This window comes from Alligator sinensis, unplaced genomic scaffold, assembly GCF_000455745.1.
Source record: "Alligator sinensis unplaced genomic scaffold, ASM45574v1 scaffold707_1, whole genome shotgun sequence".
NCBI lineage: Eukaryota > Metazoa > Chordata > Crocodylia > Alligatoridae > Alligator > Alligator sinensis.
This window is the reverse complement of record NW_005842065.1, coordinates 1,312,897-1,327,354: the sequence shown is the minus strand read 5'-3', so window position 1 is coordinate 1,327,354 and position 14,458 is coordinate 1,312,897. Positions and strand designations below refer to the sequence as shown.

The 14,458-nt window shown below is 53.0% G+C and overlaps 2 protein-coding genes across 3 annotated transcripts in view; both read left to right on the top strand.

Moving 5' to 3' along the window:
- Positions 1-59: 59 nt before the first annotated feature.
- On the top strand, positions 60-10,853 carry LOC102375362 (surfeit locus protein 4-like). The gene is made up of 6 exons (XM_006023406.3): positions 60-210; positions 1,336-1,522; positions 1,665-1,741; positions 2,024-2,067; positions 9,528-9,714; positions 10,345-10,853. Exons 1-6 carry the CDS (start codon positions 61-63, stop codon positions 10,609-10,611), a joined length of 912 nt encoding a protein of 303 aa, XP_006023468.2. The 5' UTR covers position 60; the 3' UTR covers positions 10,612-10,853.
- Positions 10,854-14,320: 3,467 nt separating this feature from the next.
- CCDC130 (coiled-coil domain containing 130) overlaps positions 14,321-14,458 on the top strand; it is a 7,048-nt gene continuing 6,910 nt past the window's right edge. For both annotated transcript variants that reach the window (XM_025203820.1, XM_006023405.3), the window contains exon 1: positions 14,321-14,394. The gene's annotated coding sequence lies outside the window, so the exon portion shown is untranslated. The remainder of the gene's footprint in view (positions 14,395-14,458) is intronic.

The following is a 14,458-nucleotide window of genomic DNA, read 5'->3' as shown; positions in this document are numbered from 1 at the left end:
GTCCCTCGTTAGCCATGGCGGCGAAAAGGCCACGTGACCCCCCCTATAGAGGCGGGGCGAATGGGAGGGGACAGGACCGGCCCCGTGAGTGGCTGCCCTGTGGCCACGCCGCCTCCTTCCCTCGGCCTCTGTGGAGACCGAGAGGCCGGGCTGGAGCCGACCATGGCGCCCAGTGATTTGATGGGGGCTGCCGAGGACCTGGCCGACCAGGTGAGGGGTAGAGGGCTCGGAGAGGAAAGGGAGGCAGCGGCCTCTAGGCCCGCCCCATGCTGGGAGGGGGCGGGGAGCCACGTGCCCCCCCTCCAGGTGGGAAATGGTTCGGTCCATCCCCCCGCCCCCCGGGTGCAATGGAGGGATGGGATCTACCACCTTCCCCAAAAGGGGAGTCCCACTGAGGACCGGGACGTGCCACCTATTCCTGCGGGGGTGGCATGTGCCACTACCTACCTTCCATCTGGGACTGAGGGACGTACCGCCTACTCCCAGGCGGGGCTGCACCACTTACTTGCCCCTGGCACCAGAGCAAAGGGGCTGGGGGCATACCACTTAAAATGGGGGGGGCTTGTATCCAAAATAGATCTACCACCTGCTTTTGCCCTTCCGGCCCTATGGAGATAGGAAATTGAAGGGAAGGAAGAGGCCTTGCCTATAGCTCTGTCCCCCCCAGAGGGGGACAACCCATAAAGAAGAGGAAGGCACGCCCCAATTCCCCCCCCGGCCCAGGGGGTGTGTGGAGCCCTTGGAACTCTGCCACTTGCTCCCCCTTCCCCCCCACACGTAGATGCAGCAGGGTGCAGGGGTGCATGGGAGAGCAGTCCCGGGGGGGGGGGCAAGGTATTGCCCCTCCCCCCACCTCCTCCCTGCCCATTTAGAGGGGGATCTGGAACTCTGTTGTGGATGGGGAAACTGAGGCATAGCACAAAGGAGCCAGTGACTGCTCTGGGTTTAGAACTGGGGGTTGTGGCTTCATGGAGCCTGGTTCATCCCTCTCCACCCTGGCCCCTGCTCTGGGGAATCAGGCTTCCCTGTTTTGGCAGGGATCATGGTCCAGTGGTTGGAGAAAGGCAGAGGGAACCCCTGACAGCTAGTGCCACTCCTGCCTCAGTTTTCCCATCTATAATACGGAATGGAAGCCTGTGACCCAGAGCTGCTCAGAACTCTAGGCAGGCCGGAAATGTCTTTTCCCCTGCCTGCCACAGGCTGCTGCTTTATAAGCCTAAGGGCCTGGAAGATGCAGCTGCCTGAGGCAGTAGGGAATGAACCATGCTGATCTGCTGGCCCTGCCAGGCCCACCGCCTTTCCACCCCTAACACCGCCCCCACCCCACACCCACAGTTCCTCCGGGTGACCAAGCGCTACCTCCCTCACCTGGCCCACCTCTGCCTGATCAGCACCTTCCTGGAGGACGGGATCCGCATGTGGTTCCAGTGGGATGAGCAGCGGGATTACATCAACATCTCATGGGGCAGCGGCCCCATCCTGGCCACACTCTTTGTGCTCGTCAACATGGCTGGACAGCTGGGTGAGAGCCCTCATGGGAGCTGGGCTGGCACATGAGGGCAGGTCTGGTTCAGGGCACTGCTCTGGAAAGAAAAGAGGGCTGGCTCGGGCTCGTCTAGCCCAGTGCAGTGCCAGCAGTTCAGAGCCTCTGCGTCTCTCCACAGCTGGCTGTGTGCTGGTCCTGGCCAGGAAGTATGTCCCTTATGCCTGCTTCGGCCTCTTTGGGATTATCTTCATGCAGGTGGGTCCCAGATGGGCTGGAGATTCCTTCAGGGGTTCCCTGGGTGCAGGGTAGTGGTGATAACGCCTGGGAAGACTTGGGTGGGGGTTGCTGCTGCACTGCATAGCTGGCTAGGAGTTATTCTGGCCCAGCTCAATTCTCCCCTCCAGGCTCCAGCATCCCCTCCTCTTAAAAAGAGGCTCCAATGGCCCCTGCTTGCCAAGGGGCTGCCAGGGTGCAAAGCCCTGGGATGAGGCTACATCTGTGACACAGGGCTCAGCCTGGGTTGTTTCTGTCTTGCAGACAATTGCCTACAGTATTCTCTGGGACCTCAAATTCCTTATGAGGTGAGTGATGCCAGCAGCAGAGTGGCTACAGAACAGAGGGAACAAGGTGGAGCCACGTCCTGTGTTTCTAAAGGGATCTCTGGTGTCTTGGGCTCATAGAATCAGAGCAATCAGGCTGGTAAGGTCCACAGGTAGCATCTCATCCAGCCCCCGGCTCAAGAAAGCATTAGCCTAAATTAAACCAGCTCAGCCTGGTGTCCGTTCAGCCTGTTCTTGGGCATTGCCAGGAATGGAGACTACTGTTTCTCTGAGCAGCCTATTCCAATGCTCGAGCCACCTCATAGCCAGAAAGTTCCTCCTCATCTCCAGCCTCAGTTTCCTCTGCTGCCATTGGAGACCATTGCTCTTAGTCCTGTCCTCGGTGGCCACAGACAAGAATCGATCTTCATCCCCCTTGCACCCCTCCTTCAAGGATTTGTGGCCTGTGATCAAATCCCCACTTCAATCTTCTCTTCTCCAGACCCAAGCAGCCAAGGTGTTCCAGCCTCTCCTCATTGGTCCTGTTCTTCAAGCCTCTCATCATTCATTAAATCATGGAGCAGGGCCTCATCCAGAGGTTATATCCAGCCCAACCCCCTTGGAGGCAAGATTATCCCCATCCAAACTAACCCAGACATGTCCTCATCCAGCCTCTTTCCTCAAACTACACAGTCAGTTTGGCTACAAAGGTCCATTGACCTCAGGCACCAAAAGCCCCAGAGCTGCCCCAGATAAAGCAGGGGGACTCTTTCTAACTGGTCCATATCTTGAAGAGCATAGAGCCCTGCACATAGTCTGCGCTGTGCTGCCCATGAGCTCTGGAAGCGGGCCTCTCCGTGAATAGTGCATGTGTGCACACACGCTGGTGATTGTGCTGGTATACACACATGTGCACATACACACACACACACACCCCACAGTCATCTCATACTGAGATTTACTCAGCTTCTTGTGATGGAAGAACATCAGACCTACTGTTTACTTGGTCTGACCATTGGATTGGACCAGGACTTTTCTCCCCTGTTCCTCTCTCACCTGCAGCCTCCAGCATTTAAGGTATAGGAAGTTCTGATTCAGAGGCTGTGCCAATCATTCCTGTGCTCAATACCAATGCCCCTTTCCTGCAAGATTATGACAAATCCCTTTGTGAATCTGGCTAAACTCTCAGCTTCCACTGCATCTGATGGCAACGAGTTCCACACTTGCATGATGCACTGGGTGAAAAACAATGTCTTGTGTTCATTTTAAATTTAACAGCCTACTAGTTTCATGCTGTGACCCCTCATTTTTATCTGGTGAGAGACAATCAATAATAAATCCTTAGTGACTTTCTTTGCCATTTAGTATTTTGTAAACCCTTTTCTTCCCCCCTCCACCTCAAACATCTCTTCTAAACTGAACAGGCCTGGCCTGTTACTCTCTCCTCGCATGGAAGCCCTTCCGTATCACAGATCATCATTGCTGACCATCTCTACTTCTTCTGTGTCCTCTCTGAGGTGTGGGGACCAGACCTGGGTGCAGTCTTCCAGGTTTGGATACGCCTTGGGTTTATAAAGGAGCATCCTGATACAGGCAGTCCTCAGACTTTTATGATGCAATTCGTTCCAGAAAACGGCATATTAAGTTGAAATATCATAACTCGGAACCAATTTTCCCATCAGAACAATGTCATAAATGGGGGATTGGTTCCTTTACAACGCTTGATGCTGCGTCCAGCTGGTAAGTCTGGTCTGGTGGAGGGAGGGGATTGGAGTTGGGGCTGGGGCAAGATGCTCATCTAGCGGCTCCTGCCGCTCATCCAGGAGGGCATGGGGGGAACGTATGCCCCCGGATCAGGGCGAGGCCAGGGCTGCACCAGGCTGTACTGGGAGTAGGGGTTATGCCCTCCCACTGCTCACCCAGCCAGGGTGGGATGGGTGCAGGATGGGGCTGCTGCAGTGTCTCCAGACAAGCGGCACGCAGTAGCAGGAACTGCCCCCTCCTCCGGCAAGCTGCAGCTCTGTCCCATGTTTGCCCTACCCCAGCTGGACAAGCAGTAGCAGGGCACGGGGTGGGGTATGTGCCCGTCTGGCAGGGCAGGTGTGGGACGGAGCCGTGGTTCGTTGTGGGGGGTAGGGGTGGCTTCTGGCACTGTGCACCACTTGTCTGGAGGCTGCACAGCGGCCCCGCCCCAGCTGGGTGAGTGGCAGGAGGGCACCCCCCGCCCTCCCAGACAAGCAGCGGGAGCTGCCAGACAAGCAACTTTCCCCAACCTCTCCTTCACTGCAGGGAGCCTTTATCTGCTCCCCCACACCCCTTCCTTTCCCCCTCCCCTTCCACCACATGAGACTTACCAGCCGGACACAGCTGTATCGAGCATCATAAAGTTGAAACCCATGTCGGAAGGTCAAAACAGGGGGTCAACTTATAAACTTCTTAAGTGCCATTTGTTGTAATTCAAAGTCGTAAGTTGAGGACTGCCCATACTTCCATTTTGTGTTTGCAAGCCCCTCTATGCCACTCTTCATCCTTAAAATCAAAAAATTGGGATTGGAAGGGACCTTAGGTGGCCATCTAGTTCAGCTCCTTGGTCAAAGCAGGACTGTCCCCAACTATATCCCAGCCAAGGTTTGTCTAGAGATTCCACCACCTCTCTGGGTAACCTGTCCCATTGCTTTACTACCCCCCTAGTGAGAAATTTCTTCCTAATATCTGATCTACATTTCCCTTGCTGCAACTTGAGCCCATTGCTCCTTTTTCTGTTATTTGCCACCACTGAAAACAATCTTGCTCCATCCTCTTTGGAAGCACCCTTCAGGTAGTTGAAGGTTGCTATTAAATCCCCACTCAGTCTTCTCTTCTGCAGACTAAATAAGCCCAGTTCCCTCAGCCTCTCCTCAGAAGTCATGTTCCCCAGCCCCCAAACCATTTTCATTGCCCTCCGCTGGACTCTTTCCAATTTGGCCACATCTTTCTGTAGTAGGAGGCACAACTGGACACAGACTCCAGATGCGGCCTCACCAGTACTAAAGAGGGGAAGAATCACTTCTCTTGATCTGCTGGCAATGCTCCTACTAATGCAGTCCAGTATGTCGCTAGCCTTCTTCATGATGCCTACACAGTCAGATGGATAGCAAATTGGCTGAGGGGCCACACTTAGAGTGGTGGTGGATGCATCATGTTTGACCTGGAGGGATGTGAGCAGTGGAGTCCCCCAGGGCTCGGTCTTTGGGCCCGCACTGTTCACTTTCTTTATTAGCGACGTGGACGAGGGGGTGAAAAGCACCCTGTTTAAATTCACAGACGACACCAAGATTTTGGGTGAGGTGGGCACACTAGAAGGGAGGGACAGGATACAGCTGGACCTGGACAGGTTACAGGGGTGGGCAAATAAGGATAGGATGGGATTCAATACTGACAAGTGCAGGGTGCTGCACTTGGGCAGTAAGAACCAGCAGCATACCTATATGCTGGGGAACTCTCTTCTTGAAAGCAGTGGCAGAAAGAGATCTTGGAGTCATTATCGATTCCAAGGACGCGGTCAGTAAGGCTAACTGCACCTTGTCATGCATCCATAGATGCATCACGAGCAGGTCCAAAGAGGTGATCCTCCCCCTCTGTGCGACATTGGTCGGGCCACAGTTGGAGTACTGTGCCCAGTTCTGGGCGCCGCACTTCAGGAGGGATGTGGACAGCATGGAGAGAGTCCAGAGGAGGGCCACTCGCATGGTCAGGGGGCAGCAGGGCAGGCCCTACAAAGAGAGGATTCGGGACCTGAACCTGTTCAGCCTGCACAAGAGAAGGCTGAGAGGGAATCTGGTGGCCATCTATAAACTTACCAGGGGGGACCAGCGGGGAATGGGAGAGACCTTGTTCCCCCGAGCACCTCCCGGAATAACAAGGAATAACGGCCATATGTTGTTGGAGAGTAGGTTCAGACTAGACATTAGAAGGCACTACTTCACAGTCAGGGCAGTTAGGATCTGGAACCAACTTCCAAGGGAAGTGGTGCTGGCTCCTACCTTGGGGGGTCTTTAAGAGGAGGCTTGACGATTACCTAGCTGGGGTCATTTGACCCTAGTTTTCTCTCCTGCCCAGGGCAGGGGGTCAGACTAGAAGATCTGCAAGGTCCCTTCTGGCCCTATATCTATGAATCAAGGGCAAACTGTTGACTCATATTCAGCTTATTGTCCACTGTAACCCCCAGGTCCTTTTCTGCAGAGTTGCTGCTTAGGCACTTGGTCCCTAACCTGTACCAGCGCATGGGATTTGTTCACTTTGCATTTGTCCTTGTTGAACCTCATGAGATTTCTTTTCTTTTGGCCCAGTCCTTCAATTTGTCAAGGTCTCTCTGAATCCTAGCCCTACCCCGTAGCATATCCACTGTTCTCCCCAGTTTGGTGTAATCCATGAACTTTGCTGAGGGTGCAATCCATCCCATCTTCCAGGTCACTGATGAAGATATTGAACAAAACTGGCCCTGGGACCAACCCCTGGAGCGCTCCACTTGACACCAGCTGCCAATTAGACATCAGGTCATTGACTGCTACCTTCTGAGCCCGATGATCCAGCCAGTTTTCTATCCACCTTACAGTCCATTCATCCAACCCGTACTTCCTTAGCTTACCGGCAAGAATATTGTGGGAGACCATATCAAAAGCCTTGCTAAAGTCCAGGTATATCATGTCCACTGCTCTCCCCGCATCCACAGAGCCAGTGATCTCATAGAAGGCAGTCAAGCTGGTTAAGCATGACTTGCCCATGATCAATTCATGCTGACTGATCCAAATCACCTTCTCTTCCAAGTGCTTAGAAATGGATTGCTTGAGGACCTGCTCCATGATTTTTCCAGGGACTAAGGTAAGGCTGACTGGTTTGTAGTTCCCTGCGTTAGCTAATAAAAACCTAGGATTCTGGACTAGCTTAGGAATTGGCATGACACCTCATTCAATGAATGACAGCAAGGCTTTATTTACTACAAGTATTCAAAGTCATATGAGCCCAAACCAAAGCAAAGTCCAGTAATTAGGTATACGGTGATGATTTCTCACCAAACAGGCAACAAGAGAGACAGTCTGTTTCTTCTAGCTTCTCGAGATAGCTGGGGCACAGCAGCAGTTGGTGTCAGAGAGATTTCTCACTCTTGAAGCATACCCGCTGTTAGCTGTTTTCGCTTCATTCTTACACCCTTAGTCCAGCATCTTCAAAGCTTTCTTTTAGTTGTATAAATCAAAAAAGATTCCCAAGCAGTAATTGACAGGAAAATCCTGTTAATCAAACTGCTCATTATTGGTTCTCAGAAAGTTCCAATTTGAATGAATTACTTTCCTCAGTGACAAGAGGTTATCCACTTCTTCTGAGTTGTCAAGAAACTAACAACCAGGAAAACACAAGGTTTTGGGGAGTGTCCTTGGAAAATCAAGGTAAACCACTAGCCAATACAGAAGTAAATCAGGAGGAGACATCTATCACATATGGAGAATGACTGTTTCTGTAAATAACATGAGTTAATTGCAAAAGAAATATTTACCATACTAATTAATCAAGGATAGACATTTCACACAGTTACATACCAGACAACTAGAAGCCTACTTGAAATCCTCATGAGTCTAGTAAGATAAGCCAGAAGGGCTGCCTCATTATTTCTTCTCAGATGGCCTAGCCATGAACTCGCATCCTCTTGCACTATGCAGTTAGCATCAGTATTTTGGATTTTAACTTGTGAGTAGGCCCCAGTTTAGCATGAGTTTGTCATCACCTGAATCCTTCCCTTCCTTAAAGATAGGCACTATATTTGCCCTTTTCCAATCATCCATGATGTCTTCTAATCATCATGAGTTTTCAAAGATGATGGCCAGTGGCTCTGCAGTCGCATCAGCCAACTCCCCAGCACCCTCATGTGCATTCCATCCAGCCCCATGGACTTGTACATATCCAACTTTTTTAAATAGTCCCTGTGCTAAATAGTTCTGTGCTAGTTTTGGCTGCTTACCTTTTCTCCAAACTGCTGCCAGGTGCAGTAGTCTGGGAGCTGACCTTGCCTATAAAGAGTAAGGTGAAAAAGGCATTGAGTACTTTAGCCTTTTCCACCTCATCTGGCACTAGGTTGCCTCCCACATTCACTAAGGGACCCACGCTTTCCCTGATCTTCCTCTTGTTGCTAACATAATTGTAGAAACCCTCCTTGTTATCCTTCACATCCCTTGGTAGATGCAACTCCAGTTGTGCTTTGGCCTTCCTGATTTCATCCCTGCATGCCTGCACAATATCCTTATATTTCTCCCTAGTTGTTTATCCAACTTTCCACTTGTAAGCTTCCTTTTTGTGTTTTAGCTCACTGAAGAGTTCCCTACAAAGCCAAGCTGGTCTTCTGCTGTACTTGCTAGTCTTCCTGCGCATCAGGATAGTTACTTCCTGTGCCCTCAATAAGGTTTCTTTTAAAGTACAGCCAGCTTTCCTGGACTCCTTTTCCCCACAGACTGGCCTCCTAAGGGATCTTGCTCATCAGTTCCTTGAGTGAGTCACAGTCTGCTTATCTGAAGTCCAGAGTTTGTACTTGGCTGCTCTCCTTCCTTCCTTTCCTCAGGAACCTGAACTCCATCATTTCATGGTCACTGCTGCCCAGGTTGCCATCCACTACTACATCCCCCACCAATTCTTCGCTGTTGTGAGCTCCAGGTCAAGAAGAGCATTGCCCTAGCTGGTCTCTCCAATACTTGCATGATGAAGTTGTCCCCAGCACACTCCAAAAAACTTTCGGGATTGCCTGTGCACTGCTGTATTGCCTTCCCAGCAGGTGTCAGGGTGATTGAAGTCCCCCATGAGAACCAGGGCCTGTGATAGGGAAACTTCTGCTAGCTGTCTGAAGAAAGCCTCATCCACCACTTCCTCCTGGTCTGGTGGTTTACACCACACACCCACCACAACATCACCCATGTTGCTCTTCCCTCTGACCCTAACTCAGAGACTTTTGACAGGCCTATATCCAGTTTCATACTGGAGCTCTGAGCAGTCATACAGCAAAACTCCTCCTCTCTTCTCCCTTGTCTGTGCTTCCTGAACAGCTCATAATCGTCCATGAGGATGACAGTGCTCCAGTCATGCAAGCTATCCCACCAAGTTTCTACTATTCCGGTCCTGTCATAGTTCTGTGATTTGAGGACTTCGTTTTTCCTGCTTGTTTCCCAGGCTCCATGTATTCATGTACAGACACCTGAGGTAACTAATTGCCCAATTTTCTCAGGAAGAAGAAGGTGACCTCCCCTGTTGCCCTCTCCTGCTTGCTCTTCATCACTTACCTTAGGGGCTTGGTCTCCATCCCTCAGCAAACCTAGTTTAAAACCCTCTTCACTAGATTAGCAAGCCTGTCTGTGAAGATGCTTCTCTGGACCTTCTCTAGTTCTTCTCTATCGTCTTTGTGTGGGCTCTGAAAGTGATGGGCAAGGGAACAACCCTGGTGCCTACCCTTGGCCAATGCTCTCCCCCTACTTTGCCATTCCCAGGAACCTTGCGCTGGGTGGTGGGCTGCTGCTGCTGCTGGCCGAGTCGCGCTCTGAGGGCAAGTCCATGTTTGCTGGCGTCCCAACCGTGGATGACATCTCACCACGCCAGTACATGCAGCTGGGTGGGCGGGTGCTGCTGGTGCTCATGTTCATGACTCTGCTGCACCTTGAGCTCGGCGCCTTCACTGTGAGTAGCCTCCAAGGCCGGGGCCCAAAGGGGCTATTCCTTTCCCTCCCCAAAACGCATCCACATGCTCCAGCCTCCAGGCCTTGCCCTGGCTTTGAAGGGGCTGTTGGATATTACCCTGCAGAGCAGCAGAGCAGATGCGGGGTAGGGACAGTTGCCCCACCAAGGGAGTAGCAGGATCCTGTCCTTGGGAGATCAGCACAGAGCATCACCTCAATCTCTGCTGCTTCCAGGCTGGGCTGGGCAGAGGCAGCGCAGGTCCAAAACCCAGCACACGGGGCTGGGCAGAGGCAGCATGGGTCCCTGGGGACCTGATCCTGAAATGGGGCCAGAGGTGGTGTGGGCCTGATCCTGGAACATGGGATCCAATCTGGGCCCACACCACTCATCTGGCCCATAAGGCCAAAAGGTTTGGCATCACAACTCTAGGAGGAATTGGTTTTGAAGACGACAGGGCAGAGATGCCCCAAGTTGCTTTCCTCATCTGGGAAGCAGTTGCTTTGGCACTGAGAAATCAGGACACCTGGGCTCTCTTGCCACCTAAGCATGTCCTCTGGGGCGGCACCCAGACTCCTGGGTTTTCTGGCTGGCTCTGCCACTCCTGATTTCCTACCTCCTCCCCTGCCCCAGATCTTCCAGGACATCTTCGGCATGGCTCTGATCATCCTGGTGGCCATCGGCTTCAAGACCAAGCTGGCCGCCCTGACACTGGTCGTGTGGCTCTTGGTGATCAACCTGGTGCAGAATGCTTTCTGGACCGTATCCCCTGCCCGGCCCCTCCACGATTTCCTCAAGTATGACTTTTTCCAGACCATGTCAGTCATCGGTGGGCTGCTGCTGGTGGTGGCACTGGGGCCAGGAGGCGTCTCCATGGATGAGCACAAGAAGAAATGGTGAAGCCCAGAGCCAAAGTGGGGTCCATGACGGGGTGGGGTGGGGAGAAATCTTTCATGACAGCTTTTTTTTTTTTATATATAAAGCTTGGCCCTTGTGTAGTTCATCCCCCCCACCCAGGTCCTGCCCCCTGGAGGTTTATCATTGTTCACTGTTGCCTTATGTGGGGGGAGGAGGATGAGAGGAAGCGTCTTCCTCCGATCTGCTTGGAGACATGTAAATTAAAGTGTATATTGTATTCTCCAGCCCAGGAGTCCTATGTGCTAGCCAGGCGTGGGCTCTAATGGCTTCCCAAAAGCCTCTATTACCTGTGCTCCTGGGTGGAGGAGCAGGGAGAAGCAGGAACCTCATGCAGCCACCAGGAATGGGGCATGGGGGCTGCTCCTTTCCTGATGACATCCCCAAGGCACGAGAGGCCTCTGATTCCTGGTCCATGTCACATCTGGAGCCAGTCCGGGGAGCACAAGGTCTCTTTGGGAGTGTGTTCCAGCACTGATTTTGAAGCTAGGAAAGAGGCCAGACCGGCTCTTGTAGAGGAGGGGCAGGGAAGGGGGCACCAAACCATCTCTGGTCTGCCTGGCTGGGAGCTCTGCGCTGCCTGAAGGTGGCATACATAGCTGCCAGGAAAGGGTTGCATGGAGGAGCCCTGGCTGAACACTACCCTGACAGGGGCAGGCTGTTTTTCCCCAGCCTGGGGGAGCAGAGCCATGCTAGGAGATGACCACTGGTAGGATGAGGGGGCTCTGACAGGGAGCTGCCAGCTGTAAGTCACTATTACTCCACCCACCAATTTCATTACCCAGCTCCAGCTTCTAAAGCAAAGGGACTTTGAGCACACAGCACAGGCCTTGGTCGCGTACTACTCATCCCCAGTTGGGCGATGTCAGAGGCCCCCGCAGTGGCCCAGCAGACCTGCTGAAGGTCCCTTTGCAACGAGTAGAGGAAGGAAGGGAACCTAGAGCTGGCTCCTATGCTGGTCCTAACCTGAAGATATCTGCTGCCACAGCCACAGCCCTAAAGCTGCCTTGGCACCGACCAGCCAGTGGAGATTAAGGTTTGTCCATGGCCACTACATGCCTGGCAGCTGGTGAAACCTGAAACCTGCCCAGCCAGTAACACTTTGTGCTTTTTGGACACAGCTTCCCTGCCCCTTTTGAAAAGCCAGCAGGATGACCTCTGCCTCTGCACTGGAGAAACTGAGGCATGGCGCAGCTGGGACTGGGAATACAGGGGGCAGAGATTCACTTGGCCAAATCACTGTTGGCCAGACAGCGTGAATTTCCCCACAGTGTGATCACAAGGTGCCCAGATCCAAGCTCGAAGGCCCAGGAACCTGGTGGGGATTTGAGCAGAACCCAGGAATCCCAACTCCCAGCCAGTGTAAATCAGCTGGGCTGGAGCTCTGGGGGCTCCTTACAGATCCCCTCCTTCCTGTCACCTGCCCCATTAGCGCCCTACCCCCTCTGGGTATTCAAAGCCCCTAGTACCAATCAACCTGCAGTGCTATCCTGGCTGGAGAAGGGGGCGTATCTGGCCCGGAGCCAGCCCTTGGCTGCCTCCCGTGGCCTCCTATTTCTAGCAGCTGTTAAACTGGTTTCATGCTCTTCCCTGACTTGCAGCAAAGGCCATGACACCCAATCCTCAGGTCAATGCCCCCTCATCTGCTCCCTGGGGCAGCCCAGACGTGCAGGGATAAAACAGAAAGGCTCTAGTGTCCTTACCCAGCTGGGTGCTGTGATCTGCCCCATGACACCAACAATAGGTCAGGACTCTTGGGTTCAAGCTCCAGAAGGGGATGAGGGTCTCAAGGCAGTGGCAGCTACACCCACTGGCAGTGGGAAGAAGAAGAGGTTCCCTGGATGCTTTGGGAATCCATTGCCCTTTGGAGAAGCAGCTCAGGGAGTGACTGATGGGAACCTAAGATGAGTTTTCCCTGCTGTGGCTTGTGACTTAGTCCTGCCGTGTCCAAGCTGCACCCTCAGGACCCCTGTCAGATGGTAGCGCTGTTCACAGCTCACACCAAGACTTCAGAGACAAGTGCTGTCTCACTGCACCAGGGGCTAGAGAACAGCCTGGCTGCACCTGGCAGCCTCAAAGGAGCCAGTCCCTCTCTGTAGGGGATGCTGAGTGCCCCTCTCTGAACAAGCAGTGGCCATGGGACCCCAGTCCCATTCCAAGAGCTGGATTCCCACAGATTTGTGGCACTCAACCTGACCCAAGGAGCACACGGTTGGTCCAGGGGTATGATCCAGCTCCAGCCCAACCCTGTGCACCTAGATCCAAGAACATCAGACCTGCCATTCCCTGAGTCAAACCCTAACTCCATCTTGCCCTGTCTCCTGTGTCACACTGGAGCAGAGAGCGGACACTAGAAGGGAGAATGAACTGGGTCTGCCCAGGGTTTTGTCCACTGTTCCTCTCCCACTTCTATTCTCCAAATTTTAAGGTCTAGAAAGTTGTGATTCAGAGGTCCTGCCCCTCACTTTTGTGCTCAATAGGTACTGATGCCCCTTTAAGACCATGGGCAGACCCTTGGTGAATGTAGCTAAAGACTCAGCTTCCACCACAACTGGTGGCAATGAGGTCCACCCTTTTTATTGATGTGCTGGGTGAGAAAGAACTGCCTTGTGTTAGTTTTAAACTGATGACCTACCAGTTTCATGTGGTGACCCTTATTCTTGTCTGATGAGAGCTAGTTGATAATACATACCTGACTTTCTCTTCACTATAACATTAAAACTGCCATTTACTGGGGCAGACCCTAGCTCCTTGCCCAGTCTCCTGTGTCACACAGTGGGCTCTGCTGTGTCCCTCCTTGGCACACCAGTTTTAAACATCTGACATTTGCTCCCATCCATTAGGTCTTCAGTTGTCCCAAGCAATCAATTGCCATTTTCTCAGTAGCCTCCCTCCCTGTGGAAGGCTTATAGTTTCCCATGGTGGGCCTTTAGTCCACAAACCCCTAAAGTGGCAAATAGGCCCGTGTGATACAGCAGCAGAGAACAGATGCTGAAAGGAAGAGCGAACAAGGTGTGGCCTGGGTTTTTTCTCCCTATTGCTCTCCCACTTGTAGCCTCCAGCATTTAAGGTCTAGGGCAGTGCTTCCCAAACTTCTTCAACATGAACCCATTTATGGCCCTATTTGCTCAGCATGGCCCCTTACTTCCAACCCACAGCCCCCCACCCCTACAACGCCATTTGGGCAACTGCTGTTCTAGGGAGTTCTGATTCAAAGGCCCACCCATGCTCAAAAGCTACTGATGCCCTTTCCTCCAAGAACGTGTCCAGCCCCTCTTTGAATCTGGCTGAACTCTCAGCTTCCACATCTGGTGGCTACGAGCTCCACGCTGTAATGAGGCACAGGATGAAGACCTGTCTTGTGTCCCTGTTAAGCCCCGGCTTCCCCACTCCAGGCAACAAACCCATGTCGGTGCCTGGTAAGAGATGGCAAAGAACAAATCCCCCTAGGCTCTCTTTTCCCTTTAGCGTCTCCAGAGCCCTCGATGCCGGCCTCTCCTTTCTAAACCCATCTCACGGAGCCGGGGCTTCAACCCACGGGGGCTGACATAGTCCCAGCTGGATCCGGGCTGTGAGCAGAGATCATCCTCTCGATCACTCCGTAGTCTCCACTTACAGAGGAGCCCAGGCGTCCTCCCCCCGCTTCCCGCCGCTGAGCAACTCCCCACGTGCTGCAATACACGTGGAGGATTCAACGGGCGCCGATGACAGCAGCGGCGCGGGGTGATGACGCAGTCGAAAGAGGCAGGGGAGGCAGTGCCGGAAGGGGTGAGTAGCTGCGCTGCTGGGGATGGGGGAGGTCGCCCTCTAGCGTCGGCCCCGCGCCGCCCCC

Bases quoted from the DNA above. Each gene is read 5' to 3' on its own strand.
- LOC102375362 (XM_006023406.3), top strand. From the start codon at position 61: ATGGGAGGGGACAGGACCGGCCCCGTGAGTGGCTGCCCTGTGGCCACG. The intron at 1,523-1,664 runs GTGAGAGCCCTC...GTCTCTCCACAG, and splicing joins CAACATGGCTGGACAGCTGG to CTGGCTGTGTGCTGGTCCTG. The intron at 9,715-10,344 runs GTGAGTAGCCTC...CCCCTGCCCCAG, and splicing joins TTGAGCTCGGCGCCTTCACT to ATCTTCCAGGACATCTTCGG.